A 19,964-nucleotide genomic window follows, 5' to 3' on the forward strand; every position below is an offset into this window, starting at 1 on the left:
ACATTGATTTATTTGCTTTTCCTCTCTGTAGCTGAAATTAGTAACTTTTGGAGCCAGCAATAGGATGTGTCTGACAACGTACCAATTACGGTTGGTAATTCTGGGGTGACTTCAAAAACTGCAGCTTCCACAGAGGACTCAAGTTGCTGTTGTACTTTGGGTAGGTCAGTAAGTTCAGACACAGATAGAGCATAACTGGGCTCGCCAGTTATGGTCTGAAGTTCTCTGGGGTCAGAGCCTCGGGTTCCAATTGCAATGGTCAAGACACCCAGCTGTTTGAGAGCAGAGGCTGGTTCATCAATACTGTCAAATGATCTTCCACCAGTGATCAATATTAGGACCTGCGGAACTCCTGATGGCCGCCTGCTTCCGGCAGAGGCCGTGAAGACGTTATCCCTCAAGTACCGGAGAGCTGCTCCAGTGTTGAGGGGTCGTCCGCCTTTGTGCCTCAAACCTCTGACACTGTCAAGGACCTCTCTTTTTGTGGTGTAAGTGTTCAGATAGAACTGGACGGCTGGATCGCTGCTGTACTGAACAACCGACACACGGTCTTTGCCATCATCCACACTCAGTGTGTCTACTTGTTTTTGGACAAAGTCTCTCATAGCTGGGAATCCACTTCTAGTAGCATCAGATCCATCCAGCAAAAACACCACATCCCTTCCTGCTGACTGTCTGACCACTAAGAGACATGAGATTTACCATATGTTTAACTTGCTCAATCAAATATTTTGCAGCTAAAAAGCACCATGGTAAAATTGAACTCTTTCTTTACAACCACAACTATTTTATAAAAAAAACCAAAAAAAAACAAAAACAGAACAAAAATGGAAGAAAAAACAATCCACTGCCTGATTAAACACAGCAAAACCAAATGATTTCTTTTCACACTGTTTCCTACAATGATACTGGACTTTGAAGATGGGTCATGTTCTTACCAGTCACTGTTGGGGTCAAAGGTGTGACCCTCATTAGCACTGTGCTCATTACAGAAGAGAGCTGTTCTTGAACATTGGGAAGGTCAGTGAACTCAGACACAGATAGAGCATAACTGGGCTCGCCAGTTATGGTCTGAAGTTCTCTGGGGTCAGAGCCTCGGGTTCCAATTGCAATGGTCAAGACACCCAGCTGTTTGAGAGCAGAGGCTGGTTCATCAATACTGTCAAATGATCTTCCACCAGTGATCAATATTAGGACCTGCGGAACTCCTGATGGCCGCCTGCTTCCGGCAGAGGCCGTGAAGACGTTATCCCTCAAGTACCGGAGAGCTGCTCCAGTGTTGAGGGGTCGTCCGCCTTTGTGCCTCAAACCTCTGACACTGTCAAGGACCTCTCTTTTTGTGGTGTAAGTGTTCAGATAGAACTGGACGGCTGGATCGCTGCTGTACTGAACAACCGACACACGGTCTTTGCCATCATCCACACTCAGTGTGTCTACTTGTTTTTGGACAAAGTCTCTCATAGCTGGGAATCCACTTCTAGTAGCATCAGATCCATCCAGCAAAAACACCACATCCCTTCCTGCTGGCTGTCTGACCACTAAGAGACATGAGATTTACCATATGTTTAACTTGCTCAATCAAATATTTTGCAGCTAAAAAGAAACATCTTGAAATTGAACTCTTTCTTCGCAAGCAAAACAATTTTGTAAAAAAAACAATCCACTGGCTAACTGAACACAGCAAATGACATTTAGTTTCTTTTAACACAGTTTCCTACCATGATACTGGAGATTACAAAGGAGTCACGTTCTTACCGGTCACTGTTGGTGTCATGGGCGTGGCCCTCACTATCACTTTGCTCATTACAGAAGAGAGCTGTTCTTGGACACTGGGAAGGTCAGTGAACTCGGACACTGACAGAGCATAACTGGGCTCATATGATATTTTCTGCAGCTCTCTAGCATCTGAGGTCCTAGTTCCAATGCCAATCACATAAATGCCCTGCTGTTTGAGAGCTGAGGCTGGGCTATCTACATTGTCAAAAGACCTTCCCCCAGTTAGTAAGATCAATATCTGTGGGACACCCTGCAGGCGTCTACTTCCAGAGGAGTTTGTAAAGACGTTGTCTCTGACGTATTGGAGAGCTGCCCCAGTGTTTAGGGGTCTTCCTCCTTTGTGTCTAAGCCCTCTGACCGAGTCCACCACATCCTCCCTTGTGGTATATGTGTTCAGATAGAAATTGACCACTGGTTCTCTGCTGTACTGGACCACAGAGACATGGTCTTTGTTTTCTCCCACATTGATTTTCTCCACCACTCTCTCTACAAAATCACGCATGGCAGGAAAGCCATTCCTTGTGCCATCAGAACCATCCAGAAGGAATACAATATCTTTTCTGTCACGTGAAGCTGAGAAAAGACAGTAGGACAAAAAAATGAAAACCTTTCACAAAGCTTGTGAGATTATCTTTCACTGGCACACTAATATTTTAACAACACTAGCCTGGCCTACTTCTGTTTTAGAAAGACCACAGCATGCTACCCACTGGTTTGAAATGCACAAAAAACCTATACACACATCACATTCATTTATTTGCTTTTCCTCTCTGTAGCTGAAATTAGTAACTTTTGGAGCCAGCAATAGGATGTGTCTGACAACGTACCAATTACGGTTGGTAATTCTGGGGTGACTTCAAAAACTGCAGCTTCCACAGAGGACTCAAGTTGCTGTTGCACTTTGGGTAGGTCAGTAAGTTCAGACACAGATAGAGCATAACTGGGCTCGCCAGTTATGGTCTGAAGTTCTCTGGGGTCAGAGCCTCGGGTTCCAATTGCAATGGTCAAGACACCCAGCTGTTTGAGAGCAGAGGCTGGTTCATCAATACTGTCAAATGATCTTCCACCAGTGATCAATATGAGGACCTGCGGAACTCCTGATGGCCGCCTGCTTCCGGCAGAGGCCGTGAAGACGTTATCCCTCAAGTACCGGAGAGCTGCTCCAGTGTTGAGGGGTCGTCCGCCTTTGTGCCTCAAACCTCTGACACTGTCAAGGACCTCTCTTTTTGTGGTGTAAGTGTTCAGATAGAACTGGACGGCTGGATCGCTGCTGTACTGAACAACCGACACACGGTCTTTGCCATCATCCACACTCAGTGTGTCTACTTGTTTTTGGACAAAGTCTCTCATGGCTGGGAATCCACTTCTAGTAGCATCAGATCCATCCAGCAAAAACACCACATCCCTTCCTGCTGGCTGTCTGACCACTAAGAGACATGAGATTTACCATATGTTTAACTTGCTCAATCAAATATTTTGCAGCTAAAAAGCACCATGGTAAAATTGAACTCTTTCTTTACAACCACAACTATTTTATAAAAAAACCCCAAAAAAAAAAAAAACAGAACAAAAATGGAAGAAAAAACAATCCACTGCCTGATTAAACACAGCAAAACCAAATGATTTCTTTTCACACTGTTTCCAAAAATGATACTGGACTTTGAAGATGGGTCATGTTCTTACCAGTCACTGTTGGGGTCAAAGGTGTGACCCTCATTAGCACTGTGCTCATTACAGAAGAGAGCTGTTCTTGAACATTGGGAAGGTCAGTGAACTCAGACACAGATAGAGCATAACTGGGCTCGCCAGTTATGGTCTGAAGTTCTCTGGGGTCAGAGCCTCGGGTTCCAATTGCAATGGTCAAGACACCCAGCTGTTTGAGAGCAGAGGCTGGTTCATCAATACTGTCAAATGATCTTCCACCAGTGATCAATATTAGGACCTGCGGAACTCCTGATGGCCGCCTGCTTCCGGCAGAGGCCGTGAAGACGTTATCCCTCAAGTACCGGAGAGCTGCTCCAGTGTTGAGGGGTCGTCCGCCTTTGTGCCTCAAACCTCTGACACTGTCAAGGACCTCTCTTTTTGTGGTGTAAGTGTTCAGATAGAACTGGACGGCTGGATCGCTGCTGTACTGAACAACCGACACACGGTCTTTGCCATCATCCACACTCAGTGTGTCTACTTGTTTTTGGACAAAGTCTCTCATAGCTGGGAATCCACTTCTAGTAGCATCAGATCCATCCAGCAAAAACACCACATCCCTTCCTGCTGGCTGTCTGACCACTAAGAGACATGAGATTTACCATATGTTTAAATTGCTCAATCAAATATTTTGCAGCTAAAAAGGAACATCTTGAAATTGAACTCTTTCTTCGCAAGCAAAACAATTTTGTAAAAAAAACAATCCACTGGCTAACTGAACACAGCAAATGACATTTGGTTTCTTTTAACACAGTTTCCTACCATGATACTGGAGATTACAAAGGAGTCACGTTCTTACCGGTCACTGTTGGTGTCATGGGCGTGGCCCTCACTATCACTTTGCTCATTACAGAAGAGAGCTGTTCTTGGACACTGGGAAGGTCAGTGAACTCGGACACTGACAGAGCATAACTGGGCTCATATGATATTTTCTGCAGCTCTCTAGCATCTGAGGTCCTAGTTCCAATGCCAATCACATAAATGCCCTGCTGTTTGAGAGCTGAGGCTGGGCTATCTACATTGTCAAAAGACCTTCCCCCAGTTAGTAAGATCAATATCTGTGGGACACCCTGCAGGCGTCTACTTCCAGAGGAGTTTGTAAAGACGTTGTCTCTGACGTATTGGAGAGCTGCCCCAGTGTTTAGGGGTCTTCCTCCTTTGTGTCTAAGCCCTCTGACCGAGTCCACCACATCCTCCCTTGTGGTATATGTGTTCAGATAGAAATTGACCACTGGTTCTCTGCTGTACTGGACCACAGAGACATGGTCTTTGTTTTCTCCCACATTGATTTTCTCTACCACTCTCTCTACAAAATCACGCATGGCAGGAAAGCCATTCCTTGTGCCATCAGAACCATCCAGAAGGAATACAATATCTTTTCTGTCACGTGAAGCTGAGAAAAGACAGTAGGACAAAAAAATTAAAACCTTTCACAAAGCTTGTGAGATTATCTTTCACTGGCACACTAATATTTTAACAACACTAGCCTGGCCTACTTCTGTTTTAGAAAGACCACAGCATGCTACCAACTGGTTTGAAATGCACAAAAAACCTATACACACATCACATTCATTTATTTGCTTTTCCTCACTGTAGCTGAAATTAGTAACTTTTGGAGCCAGCAATAGGATGTGTCTGACAACGTACCAATTACGGTTGGTAATTCTGGGGTGACTTCAAAAACTGCAGCTTCCACAGAGGACTCAAGTTGCTGTTGCACTTTGGGTAGGTCAGTAAGTTCAGACACAGATAGAGCATAACTGGGCTCGCCAGTTATGGTCTGAAGTTCTCTGGGGTCAGAGCCTCGGGTTCCAATTGCAATGGTCAAGACACCCAGCTGTTTGAGAGCAGAGGCTGGTTCATCAATACTGTCAAATGATCTTCCACCAGTGATCAATATTAGGACCTGCGGAACTCCTGATGGCCGCCTGCTTCCGGCAGAGGCCGTGAAGACGTTATCCCTCAAGTACCGGAGAGCTGCTCCAGTGTTGAGGGGTCGTCCGCCTTTGTGCCTCAAACCTCTGACACTGTCAAGGACCTCTCTTTTTGTGGTGTAAGTGTTCAGATAGAACTGGACGGCTGGATCGCTGCTGTACTGAACAACCGACACACGGTCTTTGCCATCATCCACACTCAGTGTGTCTACTTGTTTTTGGACAAAGTCTCTCATGGCTGGGAATCCACTTCTAGTAGCATCAGATCCATCCAGCAAAAACACCACATCCCTTCCTGCTGGCTGTCTGACCACTAAGAGACATGAGATTTACCATATGTTTAACTTGCTCAATCAAATATTTTGCAGCTAAAAAGCACCATGGTAAAATTGAACTCTTTCTTTACAACCACAACTATTTTATAAAAAAAAACCCAAAAAAACAAAAACAGAACAAAAATGGAAGAAAAAACAATCCACTGCCTGATTAAACACAGCAAAACCAAATGATTTCTTTTCACACTGTTTCCTACAATGATACTGGACTTTGAAGATGGGTCATGTTCTTACCAGTCACTGTTGGGGTCAAAGGTGTGACCCTCATTAGCACTGTGCTCATTACAGAAGAGAGCTGTTCTTGAACATTGGGAAGGTCAGTGAACTCAGGCACAGATAGAGCATAACTGGGCTCGCCAGTTATGGTCTGAAGTTCTCTGGGGTCAGAGCCTCGGGTTCCAATTGCAATGGTCAAGACACCCAGCTGTTTGAGAGCAGAGGCTGGTTCATCAATACTGTCAAATGATCTTCCACCAGTGATCAATATTAGGACCTGCGGAACTCCTGATGGCCGCCTGCTTCCGGCAGAGGCCGTGAAGACGTTATCCCTCAAGTACCGGAGAGCTGCTCCAGTGTTGAGGGGTTGTCCGCCTTTGTGCCTCAAACCTCTGACACTGTCAAGGACCTCTCTTTTTGTGGTGTAAGTGTTCAGATAGAACTGGGCGGCTGGATCGCTGCTGTACTGAACAACCGACACACGGTCTTTGCCATCATCCACACTCAGTGTGTCTACTTGTTTTTGGACAAAGTCTCTCATAGCTGGGAATCCACTTCTAGTAGCATCAGATCCATCCAGCAAAAACACCACATCCCTTCCTGCTGGCTGTCTGACCACTAAGAGACATGAGATTTACCATATGTTTAAATTGCTCAATCAAATATTTTGCAGCTAAAAAGAAAACTCTTGAAATTGAACTCTTTCTTCGCAAGCAAAACAATTTTGTAAAAAAAACAATCCACTGGCTAACTGAACACAGCAAATGACATTTGGTTTCTTTTAACACAGTTTCCTACCATGATACTGGAGATTACAAAGGAGTCATGTTCTTACCGGTCACTGTTGGTGTCATGGGCGTGGCCCTCACTATCACTTTGCTCATTACAGAAGAGAGCTGTTCTTGGACACTGGGAAGGTCAGTGAACTCGGACACTGACAGAGCATAACTGGGCTCATATGATATTTTCTGCAGCTCTCTAGCATCTGAGGTCCTAGTTCCAATGCCAATCACATAAATGCCCTGCTGTTTGAGAGCTGAGGCTGGGCTATCTACATTGTCAAAAGACCTTCCCCCAGTTAGTAAGATCAATATCTGTGGGACACCCTGCAGGCGTCTACTTCCAGAGGAGTTTGTAAAGACGTTGTCCCTGACGTATTGGAGAGCTGCCCCAGTGTTTAGGGGTCTTCCTCCTTTGTGTCTAAGCCCTCTGACCGAGTCCACCACATCCTCCCTTGTGGTATATGTGTTCAGATAGAAATTGACCTCTGGTTCTCTGCTGTACTGGACCACAGAGACATGGTCTTTGTTTTCTCCCACATTGATTTTCTCCACCACTCTCTCTACAAAATCACGCATGGCAGGAAAGCCATTCCTTGTGCCATCAGAACCATCCAGAAGGAATACAATATCTTTTCTGTCACGTGAAGCTGAGAAAAGACAGTAGGACAAAAAAATTAAAACCTTTCACAAAGCTTGTGAGATTATCTTTCACTGGCACACTAATATTTTAACAACACTAGCCTGGCCTACTTCTGTTTTAGAAAGACCACAGCATGCAACCAACTGGTTTGAAATGCACAAAAAACCTATACACACATCACATTCATTTATTTGCTTTTCCTCACTGTAGCTGAAATTAGTAACTTTTGGAGCCAGCAATAGGATGTGTCTGACAACGTACCAATTACGGTTGGTAATTCTGGGGTGACTTCAAAAACTGCAGCTTCCACAGAGGACTCAAGTTGCTGTTGCACTTTGGGTAGGTCAGTAAGTTCAGACACAGATAGAGCATAACTGGGCTCGCCAGTTATGGTCTGAAGTTCTCTGGGGTCAGAGCCTCGGGTTCCAATTGCAATGGTCAAGACACCCAGCTGTTTGAGAGCAGAGGCTGGTTCATCAATACTGTCAAATGATCTTCCACCAGTGATCAATATTAGGACCTGCGGAACTCCTGATGGCCGCCTGCTTCCGGCAGAGGCCGTGAAGACGTTATCCCTCAAGTATCGGAGAGCTGCTCCAGTGTTGAGGGGTCGTCCGCCTTTGTGCCTCAAACCTCTGACACTGTCAAGGACCTCTCTTTTTGTGGTGTAAGTGTTCAGATAGAACTGGACGGCTGGATCGCTGCTGTACTGAACAACCGACACACGGTCTTTGCCATCATCCACACTCAGTGTGTCTACTTGTTTTTGGACAAAGTCTCTCATAGCTGGGAATCCACTTCTAGTAGCATCAGATCCATCCAGCAAAAACACCACATCCCTTCCTGCTGGCTGTCTGACCACTAAGAGACATGAGATTTACCATATGTTTAACTTGCTCAATCAAATATTTTGCAGCTAAAAAGAAACATCTTGAAATTGAACTCTTTCTTCGCAAGCACAACTATTTTCTAAAAAAAACAATCCACTGGCTAACTGAACACAGCAAATGACATTTGGTTTCTTTTCACACTGTTTCCTACCATGATACTGGAGATTACAAAGGAGTCACGTTCTTACCGGTCACTGTTGGTGTCATGGGCGTGGCCCTCACTATCACTTTGCTCATTACAGAAGAGAGCTGTTCTTGGACACTGGGAAGGTCAGTGAACTCGGACACTGACAGAGCATAACTGGGCTCATATGATATTTTCTGCAGCTCTCTAGCATCTGAGGTCCTAGTTCCAATGCCAATCACATAAATGCCCTGCTGTTTGAGAGCTGAGGCTGGGCTATCTACATTGTCAAAAGACCTTCCCCCAGTTAGTAAGATCAATATCTGTGGGACACCCTGCAGGCGTCTACTTCCAGAGGAGTTTGTAAAGACGTTGTCTCTGACGTATTGGAGAGCTGCCCCAGTGTTTAGGGGTCTTCCTCCTTTGTGTCTAAGCCCTCTGACCGAGTCCACCACATCCTCCCTTGTGGTATATGTGTTCAGATAGAAATTGACCACTGGTTCTCTGCTGTACTGGACCACAGAGACATGGTCTTTGTTTTCTCCCACATTGATTTTCTCCACCACTCTCTCTACAAAATCACGCATGGCAGGAAAGCCATTCCTTGTGCCATCAGAACCATCCAGAAGGAATACAATATCTTTTCTGTCACGTGAAGCTGAGAAAAGACAGTAGGACAAAAAAATGAAAACCTTTCACAAAGCTTGTGAGATTATCTTTCACTGGCACACTAATATTTTAACAACACTAGCCTGGCCTACTTCTGTTTTAGAAAGACCACAGCATGCTACCAACTGGTTTGAAATGCACAAAAAACCTATACACACATCACATTCATTTATTTGCTTTTCCTCACTGTAGCTGAAATTAGTAAGTTTTGGAGCCAGCAATAGGATGTGTCTGACAACGTACCAATTACGGTTGGTAATTCTGGGGTGACTTCAAAAACTGCAGCTTCCACAGAGGACTCAAGTTGCTGTTGCACTTTGGGTAGGTCAGTAAGTTCAGACACAGATAGAGCATAACTGGGCTCGCCAGTTATGGTCTGAAGTTCTCTGGGGTCAGAGCCTCGGGTTCCAATTGCAATGGTCAAGACACCCAGCTGTTTGAGAGCAGAGGCTGGTTCATCAATACTGTCAAATGATCTTCCACCAGTGATCAATATTAGGACCTGCGGAACTCCTGATGGCCGCCTGCTTCCGGCAGAGGCCGTAAAGACGTTATCCCTCAAGTACCGGAGAGCTGCTCCAGTGTTGAGGGGTCGTCCGCCTCTGTGCCTCAAACCTCTGACACTGTCAAGGACCTCTCTTTTTGTGGTGTAAGTGTTCAGATAGAACTGGACGGCTGGATCGCTGCTGTACTGAACAACCGACACACGGTCTTTGCCATCATCCACACTCAGTGTGTCTACTTGTTTTTGGACAAAGTCTCTCATAGCTGGGAATCCACTTCTAGTAGCATCAGATCCATCCAGCAAAAGCACCACATCCCTTCCTGCTGGCTGTCTGAGCACTAAGAGACATGAGATTTAAATTATGTTTAACTTGCTCAATCAAATATTTTGCAGCTAAAAAAAAACATCTTGAAATTGAACTCTTTCTTCGCAAGCACAACAATTTTGTAAAAAAAACAATCCACTGGCTAACTGAACACAGCAAATGACATTTGGTTTCTTTTCACACTGTTTCCTACCATGATACTGGAGATTACAAAGGAGTCACGTTCTTACCGGTCACTGTTGGTGTCATGGGCGTGGCCCTCACTATCACTTTGCTCATTACAGAAGAGAGCTGTTCTTGGACACTGGGAAGGTCAGTGAACTCGGACACTGACAGAGCATAACTGGGCTCATATGATATTTTCTGCAGCTCTCTAGCATCTGAGGTCCTAGTTCCAATGCCAATCACATAAATGCCCTGCTGTTTGAGAGCTGAGGCTGGGCTATCTACATTGTCAAAAGACCTTCCCCCAGTTAGTAAGATCAATATCTGTGGGACACCCTGCAGGCGTCTACTTCCAGAGGAGTTTGTAAAGACGTTGTCTCTGACGTATTGGAGAGCTGCCCCAGTGTTTAGGGGTCTTCCTCCTTTGTGTCTAAGCCCTCTGACCGAGTCCACCACATCCTCCCTTGTGGTATATGTGTTCAGATAGAAATTGACCACTGGTTCTCTGCTGTACTGGACCACAGAGACATGGTCTTTGTTTTCTCCCACATTGATTTTCTCCACCACTCTCTCTACAAAATCACGCATGGCAGGAAAGCCATTCCTTGTGGCATCAGAACCATCCAGAAGGAATACAATATCTTTTCTGTCACGTGAAGCTGAGAAAAGACAGTAGGACAAAAAAATTAAAACCTTTCACAAAGCTTGTGAGATTATCTTTCACTGGCACACTAATATTTTAACAACACTAGCCTGGCCTACTTCTGTTTTAGAAAGACCACAGCATGCTACCAACTGGTTTGAAATGCACAAAAAACCTATACACACATCACATTCATTTATTTGCTTTTCCTCACTGTAGCTGAAATTAGTAACTTTTGGAGCCAGCAATAGGATGTCTCTGACAACGTACCAATTACGGTTGGTAATTCTGGGGTGACTTCAAAAACTGCAGCTTCCACAGAGGACTCAAGTTGCTGTTGCACTTTGGGTAGGTCAGTAAGTTCAGACACAGATAGAGCATAACTGGGCTCGCCAGTTATGGTCTGAAGTTCTCTGGGGTCAGAGCCTCGGGTTCCAATTGCAATGGTCAAGACACCCAGCTGTTTGAGAGCAGAGGCTGGTTCATCAATACTGTCAAATGATCTTCCACCAGTGATCAATATTAGGACCTGCGGAACTCCTGATGGCCGCCTGCTTCCGGCAGAGGCCGTAAAGACGTTATCCCTCAAGTACCGGAGAGCTGCTCCAGTGTTGAGGGGTCGTCCGCCTCTGTGCCTCAAACCTCTGACACTGTCAAGGACCTCTCTTTTTGTGGTGTAAGTGTTCAGATAGAACTGGACGGCTGGATCGCTGCTGTACTGAACAACCGACACACGGTCTTTGCCATCATCCACACTCAGTGTGTCTACTTGTTTTTGGACAAAGTCTCTCATAGCTGGGAATCCACTTCTAGTAGCATCAGATCCATCCAGCAAAAGCACCACATCCCTTCCTGCTGGCTGTCTGAGCACTAAGAGACATGAGATTTAAATTATGTTTAACTTGCTCAATCAAATATTTTGCAGCTAAAAAAAAACATCTTGAAATTGAACTCTTTCTTCGCAAGCACAACAATTTTGTAAAAAAAACAATCCACTGGCTAACTGAACACAGCAAATGACATTTGGTTTCTTTTCACACTGTTTCCTACCATGATACTGGAGATTACAAAGGAGTCACGTTCTTACCGGTCACTGTTGGTGTCATGGGCGTGGCCCTCACTATCACTTTGCTCATTACAGAAGAGAGCTGTTCTTGGACACTGGGAAGGTCAGTGAACTCGGACACTGACAGAGCATAACTGGGCTCATATGATATTTTCTGCAGCTCTCTAGCATCTGAGGTCCTAGTTCCAATGCCAATCACATAAATGCCCTGCTGTTTGAGAGCTGAGGCTGGGCTATCTACATTGTCAAAAGACCTTCCCCCAGTTAGTAAGATCAATATCTGTGGGACACCCTGCAGGCGTCTACTTCCAGAGGAGTTTGTAAAGACGTTGTCTCTGACGTATTGGAGAGCTGCCCCAGTGTTTAGGGGTCTTCCTCCTTTGTGTTTAAGCCGTCTGACCGAATCCACCACATCCTCCCTTGTGGTATATGTGTTCAGATAGAAATGGACCTCTGGTTCTCTGCTGTACTGGACCACAGAGACATGGTCTTTGTTTTCACCCACATTGATTTTCTCCACCACTCTCTCTACAAAATCACGCATGGCAGGAAAGCCATTCCTTGTGCCATCAGAACCATCCAGAAGGAATACAATATCTTTTCTGTCACGTGAAGCTGAGAAAAGACAGTAGGACAAAAAAATTAAAACCTTTCACAAAGCTTGTGAGATTATCTTTCACTGGCACACTAATATTTTAACAACACTAGCCTGGCCTACTTCTGTTTTAGAAAGACCACAGCATGCTACCAACTGGTTTGAAATGCACAAAAAAACTATACACACATCACATTCATTCATTTGCTTTTCCTCACTGTAGCCGAAATTAGTAACTTTTGGAGCGAGCAATAGGATGTGTCTGACAACGTACCAATTACGGTTGGTAATTCTGGGGTGACTTCAAAAACTGCAGCTTCCACAGAGGACTCAAGTTGCTGTTGCACTTTGGGTAGGTCAGTAAGTTCAGACACAGATAGAGCATAACTGGGCTCGCCAGTTATGGTCTGAAGTTCTCTGGGGTCAGAGCCTCGGGTTCCAATTGCAATGGTCAAGACACCCAGCTGTTTGAGAGCAGAGGCTGGTTCATCAATACTGTCAAATGATCTTCCACCAGTGATCAATATTAGGACCTGCGGAACTCCTGATGGCCGCCTGCTTCCGGCAGAGGCCGTGAAGACGTTATCCCTCAAGTACCGGAGAGCTGCTCCAGTGTTGAGGGGTCGTCCGCCTTTGTGCCTCAAACCTCTGACACTGTCAAGGACCTCTCTTTTTGTGGTGTAAGTGTTCAGATAGAACTGGACGGCTGGATCGCTGCTGTACTGAACAACCGACACACGGTCTTTGCCATCATCCACACTCAGTGTGTCTACTTGTTTTTGGACAAAGTCTCTCATAGCTGGGAATCCACTTCTAGTAGCATCAGATCCATCCAGCAAAAACACCACATCCCTTCCTGCTGGCTGTCTGACCACTAAGAGACATGAGATTTACCATATGTTTAACTTGCTCAATCAAATATTTTGCAGCTAAAAAGCACCATGGTAAAATTGAACTCTTTCTTTACAACCACAATTATTTTATAAAAAAAAACAAAAAACAACGAAAACACAACAACAAAAAAGAATAAACAATCCACTGGCTGATTAAACACAGCAAAACCAAATGATTTCTTTTCACACTGTTTCCTACAGTGATACTGGACTTTGATGATGGGTCATGTTCTTACCAGTCACTGTTGGGGTCAAAGGTGTGACCCTCATTGGCACTGTGCTCATTACAGAAGAGAGCTGTTCTTGAACATTGGGTAGGTCAGTAAGTTCAGACACAGATAGAGCATAACTGGGCTCGCCAGTTATGGTCTGAAGTTCTCTGGGGTCAGAGCCTCGGGTTCCAATTGCAATGGTCAAGACACCCAGCTGTTTGAGAGCAGAGGCTGGTTCATCAATACTGTCAAATGATCTTCCACCAGTGATCAATATTAGGACCTGCGGAACTCCTGTTGGCCTCCTGCTTCCGGCAGAGGCCGTGAAGACGTTATCCCTCAAGTACCGGAGAGCTGCTCCAGTGTTGAGGGGTTGTCCGCCTTTGTGCCTCAAACCTCTGACACTGTCAAGGACCTCTCTTTTTGTGGTGTAAGTGTTCAGATAGAACTGGACGGCTGGATCGCTGCTGTACTGAACAACCGACACACGGTCTTTGCCATCATCCACACTCAGTGTTTCTACTTGTTTTTGGACAAAGTCTCTCATAGCTGGGAATCCACTTCTAGTAGCATCAGATCCATCCAGCAAAAACACCACATCCCTTCCTGCTGGCTGTCTGACCACTAAGAGACATGAGATTTACCATATGTTTAACTTGCTCAATCAAATATTTTGCAGCTAAAAAGGAACATCTTGAAATTGAACTCTTTCTTCGCAAGCACAACTATTTTGTAAAAAAAAAACAATGCACTGGCAAACTGAACACAGCAAATGACATTTGGTTTCTTTTCACAATGTTTCCTACCATGATACTGGAGATTACAAAGGAGTCACGTTCTTACCGGTCACTGTTGGTGTCATGGGCGTGGCCCTCACTATCACTTTGCTCATTACAGAAGAGAGCTGTTCTTGGACACTGGGAAGGTCAGTGAACTCGGACACTGACAGAGCATAACTGGGCTCATATGATATTTTCTGCAGCTCTCTAGCATCTGAGGTCCTAGTTCCAATGCCAATCACATAAATGCCCTGCTGTTTGAGAGCTGAGGCTGGGCTATCTACATTGTCAAAAGACCTTCCCCCAGTTAGTAAGATCAATATCTGTGGGACACCCTGCAGGCGTCTACTTCCAGAGGAGTTTGTAAAGACGTTGTCTCTGACGTATTGGAGAGCTGCCCCAGTGTTTAGGGGTCTTCCTCCTCTGTGTCTAAGCCCTCTGACCGAGTCCACCACATCCTCCCTTGTGGTATATGTGTTCAGATAGAAATGGACCTCTGGTTCTCTGCTGTACTGGACCACAGAGACATGGTCTTTGTTTTCTCCCACATTGATTTTCTCCACCACTCTCTCTACAAAATCACGCATGGCAGGAAAGCCATTCCTTGTGCCATCAGAACCATCCAGAAGGAATACAATATCTTTTCTGTCACGTGAAGCTGAGAAAAGACAGTAGGACAAAAAAATGAACACCTTTCACAAAGCTTGTGAGATTATCTTTCACTGGCACACTAATATTTTAACAACACTAGCCTGGCCTACTTCTATTTTAGAAAGACCACAGCATGCTACCAACTGGTTTGAAATGCACAAAAAACCTATACACACATCACATTCATTTATTTGCTTTCCTCACTGTAGCTGAAATTAGTAACTTTTGGAGCCAGCAATAGGATGTGTCTGACAACGTACCAATTACGGTTGGTAATTCTGGGGTGACTTCAAAAACTGCAGCTTCCACAGAGGACTCAAGTTGCTGTTGCACTTTGGGTAGGTCAGTAAGTTCAGACACAGATAGAGCATAACTGGGCTCGCCAGTTATGGTCTGAAGTTCTCTGGGGTCAGAGCCTCGGGTTCCAATTGCAATGGTCAAGACACCCAGCTGTTTGAGAGCAGAGGCTGGTTCATCAATACTGTCAAATGATCTTCCACCAGTGATCAATATTAGGACCTGCGGAACTCCTGATGGCCGCCTGCTTCCGGCAGAGGCCGTGAAGACGTTATCCCTCAAGTACCGGAGAGCTGCTCCAGTGTTGAGGGGTCGTCCGCCTTTGTGCCTCAAACCTCTGACACTGTCAAGGACCTCTCTTTTTGTGGTGTAAGTGTTCAGATAGAACTGGACGGCTGGATCGCTGCTGTACTGAACAACCGACACACGGTCTTTGCCATCATCCACACTCAGTGTGTCTACTTGTTTTTGGACAAAGTCTCTCATAGCTGGGAATCCACTTCTAGTAGCATCAGATCCATCCAGCAAAAACACCACATCCCTTCCTGCTGGCTGTCTGACCACTAAGAGACATGAGATTTACCATATGTTTAACTTGCTCAATCAAATATTTTGCAGCTAAAAAGGAACATCTTGAAATTGAACTCTTTCTTCGCAAGCACAACTATTTTGTAAAAAAAACAATGCACTGGCTAACTGAACACAGGAAATGACATTTGGTTTCTTTTCACACTGTTTCCTACCATGATACTGGAGATTACAAAGGAGTCACGTTCTTACCGGTCACTGTTGGTGTCATGGGCGTGGCCCTCACTATCACTTTGCTCATTACAGAAGAGAGCTGTTCTTGGACACTGGGAAGGTCAGTGAACTCGGACACTGACAGAGCATAACTGGGCTCATATGATATTTTCTGCAGCTCTCTAGCATCTGAGGTCCTAGTTCCAATGCCAATCACATAAATGCCCTGCTGTTTGAGAGCTGAGGCTGGGCTATCTACATTGTCAAAAGACCTTCCCCCAGTTAGTAAGATCAATATCTGTGGGACACCCTGCAGGCGTCTACTTCCAGAGGAGTTTGTAAAGACGTTGTCTCTGACGTATTGGAGAGCTGCCCCAGTGTTTAGGGGTGTTCCTCCTCTGTGTCTAAGCCCTCTGACCGAGTCCACCACATCCTCCCTTGTGGTATATGTGTTCAGATAGAAATGGACCTCTGGTTCTCTGCTGTACTGGACCACAGAGACATGGTCTTTGTTTTCTCCCACATTGATTTTCTCCACCACTCTCTCTACAAAATCACGCATGGCAGGAAAGCCATTCCTTGTGCCATCAGAACCATCCAGAAGGAATACAATATCTTTTCTGTCACGTGAAGCTGAGAAAAGACAGTAGGACAAAAAAATGAAAACCTTTCACAAAGCTTGTGAGATTATCTTTCACTGGCACACTAATATTTTAACAACACTAGCCTGGCCTACTTCTATTTTAGAAAGACCACAGCATGCTACCAACTGGTTTGAAATGCACAAAAAACCTATACACACATCACATTCATTTATTTGCTTTCCTCACTGTAGCTGAAATTAGTAACTTTTGGAGCCAGCAATAGGATGTGTCTGACAACGTACCAATTACGGTTGGTAATTCTGGGGTGACTTCAAAAACTGCAGCTTCCACAGAGGACTCCAGTTGCTGTTGCAATTTGGGTAGGTCAGTAAGTTCAGACACAGATAGAGCATAACTGGGCTCGCCAGTTATGGTCTGAAGTTCTCTGGGGTCAGAGCCTCGGGTTCCAATTGCAATGGTCAAGACACCCAGCTGTTTGAGAGCAGAGGCTGGTTCATCAATACTGTCAAATGATCTTCCACCAGTGATCAATATTAGGACCTGCGGAACTCCTGATGGCCGCCTGCTTCCGGCAGAGGCCGTGAAGACGTTATCCCTCAAGTACCGGAGAGCTGCTCCAGTGTTGAGGGGTCGTCCGCCTTTGTGCCTCAAACCTCTGACACTGTCAAGGACCTCTCTTTTTGTGGTGTAAGTGTTCAGATAGAACTGGACGGCTGGATCGCTGCTGTACTGAACAACCGACACACGGTCTTTGCCATCATCCACACTCAGTGTGTCTACTTGTTTTTGGACAAAGTCTCTCATAGCTGGGAATCCACTTCTAGTAGCATCAGATCCATCCAGCAAAAACACCACATCCCTTCCTGCTGGCTGTCTGACCACTAAGAGACATGAGATTTACCATATGTTTAACTTGCTCAATCAAATATTTTGCAGCTAAAAAGCACCATGGTAAAATTGAACTCTTTCTTTACAACCACAATTATTTTATAAAAAAAAACAAAAAACAACGAAAACACAACAACAAAAAAGAATAAACAATCCACTGGCTGATTAAACAAAGCAAAACCAAATGATTTCTTTTCACACTGTTTCCTACAATGATACTGGACTTTGATGATGGGTCATGTTCTTACCAGTCACTGTTGGGGTCAAAGGTGTGACCCTCATTGGCACTGTGCTCATTACAGAAGAGAGCTTTTCTTGAACATTGGGAAGGTCAGTGAACTCAGACACAGATACAGCATGACTGGGCTCGCCAGTTATGGTCTGAAGTTCTCTGGGGTCAGAGCCTCGGGTTCCAATTGCAATGGTCAAGACACCCAGCTGTTTGAGAGCAGAGGCTGGTTCATCAATACTGTCAAATGATCTTCCACCAGTGATCAATATTAGGACCTGCGGAACTCCTGATGGCCGCCTGCTTCCGGCAGAGGCCGTGAAGACGTTATCCCTCAAGTACCGGAGAGCTGCTCCAGTGTTGAGGGGTCGTCCGCCTTTGTGCCTCAAACCTCTGACACTGTCAAGGACCTCTCTTTTTGTGGTGTAAGTGTTCAGATAGAACTGGACGGCTGGATCGCTGCTGTACTGAACAACCGACACACGGTCTTTGCCATCATCCACACTGAGTGTGTCTACTTGTTTTTGGACAAAGTCTCTCATGGCTGGGAATCCACTTCTAGTAGCATCAGATCCATCCAGCAAAAACACCACATCCCTTCCTGCTGGCTGTCTGACCACTAAGAGACATGAGATTTACCATATGTTTAACTTGCTCAATCAAATATTTTGCAGCTAAAAAGGAACATCTTGAAATTGAACTCTTTCTTCGCAAGCACAACAATTTTGTAAAAAAAACAATGCACTGGCTAACTGAACACAGCAAATGACATTTGGTTTCTTTTCACACTGTTTCCTACCATGATACTGGAGATTACAAAGGAGTCACGTACTTACCGGTCACTGTTGGTGTCATGGGCGTGGCCCTCACTATCACTTTGCTCATTACAGAAGAGAGCTGTTCTTGGACACTGGGAAGGTCAGTGAACTCGGACACTGACAGAGCATAACTGGGCTCATATGATATTTTCTGCAGCTCTCTAGCATCTGAGGTCCTAGTTCCAATGCCAATCACATAAATGCCCTGCTGTTTGAGGGCTGAGGCTGGGCTATCTACATTGTCAAAAGACCTTCCCCCAGTTAGTAAGATCAATATCTGTGGGACACCCTGCAGGCGTCTACTTCCAGAGGAGTTTGTAAAGACGTTGTCTCTGACGTATTGGAGAGCTGCCCCAGTGTTTAGGGGTGTTCCTCCTTTGTGTCTAAGCCCTCTGACTGAGTCCACCACATCCTCCCTTGTGGTATATGTGTTCAGATAGAAATTGACCTCTGGTTCTCTGCTGTACTGGACCACAGAGACATGGTCTTTGTTTTCTCCCACATTGATTTTCTCCACCACTCTCTCTACAAAATCACGCATGGCAGGAAAGCCATTCCTTGTGCCATCAGAACCATCCAGAAGGAATACAATATCTTTTCTGTCACGTGAAGCTGAGAAAAGACAGTAGGACAAAAAAATGAAAACCTTTCACAAAGCTTGTGAGATTATCTTTCACTGGCACACTAATATTTTAACAACACTAGCCTGGCCTACTTCTATTTTAGAAAGACCAAAGCATGCTACCAACTGGTTTGAAATGCACAAAAAACCTATACACACATCACATTCATTTATTTGCTTTCCTCACTGTAGCTGAAATTAGTAACTTTTGGAGCCAGCAATAGGATGTGTCTGACAACGTACCAATTACGGTTGGTAATTCTGGGGTGACTTCAAAAACTGCAGCTTCCACAGAGGACTCAAGTTGCTGTTGCACTTTGGGTAGGTCAGTAAGTTCAGACACAGATAGAGCATAACTGGGCTCGCCAGTTATGGTCTGAAGTTCTCTGGGGTCAGAGCCTCGGGTTCCAATTGCAATGGTCAAGACACCCAGCTGTTTGAGAGCAGAGGCTGGTTCATCAATACTGTCAAATGATCTTCCACCAGTGATCAATATTAGGACCTGCGGAACTCCTGTTGGCCTCCTGCTTCCGGCAGAGGCCGTGAAGACGTTATCCCTCAAGTACCGGAGAGCTGCTCCAGTGTTGAGGGGTCGTCCGCCTTTGTGCCTCAAACCTCTGACACTGTCAAGGACCTCTCTTTTTGTGGTGTAAGTGTTCAGATAGAACTGGACGGCTGGATCGCTGCTGTACTGAACAACCGACACACGGTCTTTGCCATCATCCACACTCAGTGTGTCTACTTGTTTTTGGACAAAGTCTCTCATAGCTGGGAATCCACTTCTAGTAGCATCAGATCCATCCAGCAAAAACACCACATCCCTTCCTGCTGGCTGTCTGAGCACTAAGAGACATGAGATTTAC

At 45.2% G+C, this 19,964-nt stretch overlaps 3 protein-coding genes across 4 annotated transcripts in view; all 3 read right to left on the minus strand.

Annotated features, from left to right (window-relative positions):
* Positions 1–19,964, minus strand: part of col6a3 (collagen, type VI, alpha 3) — a 120,223-nt gene that overhangs the window by 54,609 nt on the left and 45,650 nt on the right. The window lies entirely within an intron of this gene.
* LOC148098096 (collagen alpha-3(VI) chain-like) lies at positions 898–3,982 on the minus strand. 2 transcript variants are annotated; one of them, XM_087852964.1, is made up of 3 exons: positions 3,460–3,982; positions 2,604–3,203; positions 1,733–2,349 (listed from the first exon to the last, which is right to left on the minus strand). In XM_087852964.1, the coding sequence occupies exons 1-3, from the start codon at positions 3,980–3,982 to the stop codon at positions 1,733–1,735; spliced, it is 1,740 nt and encodes a 579-aa protein (XP_087709090.1). The 2 variants fall into 2 exon arrangements, with proteins under 2 accessions (XP_087709091.1, XP_087709090.1); XM_087852965.1 differs by lacking the exons at positions 2,604–3,203; positions 3,460–3,982 and adding an exon at positions 898–1,538 and having other exon boundaries at positions 1,756–2,293.
* LOC148098097 (collagen alpha-3(VI) chain-like) lies at positions 5,940–12,315 on the minus strand. The gene is made up of 8 exons (XM_087852957.1): positions 11,793–12,315; positions 10,976–11,575; positions 10,128–10,721; positions 9,311–9,910; positions 8,463–9,056; positions 7,646–8,245; positions 6,798–7,391; positions 5,940–6,580 (listed from the first exon to the last, which is right to left on the minus strand). Exons 1-8 carry the CDS (start codon positions 12,313–12,315, stop codon positions 5,940–5,942), a joined length of 4,746 nt encoding a protein of 1,581 aa, XP_087709083.1.

Source organism: Neolamprologus brichardi, chromosome 16 (genome assembly GCF_056152115.1).
Source record: "Neolamprologus brichardi isolate AB-2024 chromosome 16, ASM5615211v1, whole genome shotgun sequence".
In the NCBI taxonomy this organism is placed as follows: domain Eukaryota; kingdom Metazoa; phylum Chordata; class Actinopteri; order Cichliformes; family Cichlidae; genus Neolamprologus; species Neolamprologus brichardi.

Excerpts from the sequence above, each read along its gene's own strand:
- LOC148098096 (XM_087852964.1), bottom strand. The coding sequence starts at position 3,982 with ATGAGAGACTTTGTCCAAAAACAAGTAGACACACTGAGTGTGGATGAT. Across the intron at positions 3,204-3,459 it reads TTTGACCCCAACAGTGACTG|TGGTCAGACAGCCAGCAGGA; the intron begins GTAAGAACATGA and ends CATGTCTCTTAG. Across the intron at positions 2,350-2,603 it reads AGAATTACCAACCGTAATTG|CTTCACGTGACAGAAAAGAT; the intron begins GTACGTTGTCAG and ends GTCTTTTCTCAG.
- LOC148098097 (XM_087852957.1), bottom strand. The coding sequence starts at position 12,315 with ATGCGTGATTTTGTAGAGAGAGTGGTGGAGAAAATCAATGTGGGTGAA. Across the intron at positions 11,576-11,792 it reads CATGACACCAACAGTGACCG|TGCTCAGACAGCCAGCAGGA; the intron begins GTAAGAACGTGA and ends CATGTCTCTTAG. Across the intron at positions 7,392-7,645 it reads AGAATTACCAACCGTAATTG|CTTCACGTGACAGAAAAGAT; the intron begins GTACGTTGTCAG and ends GTCTTTTCTCAG.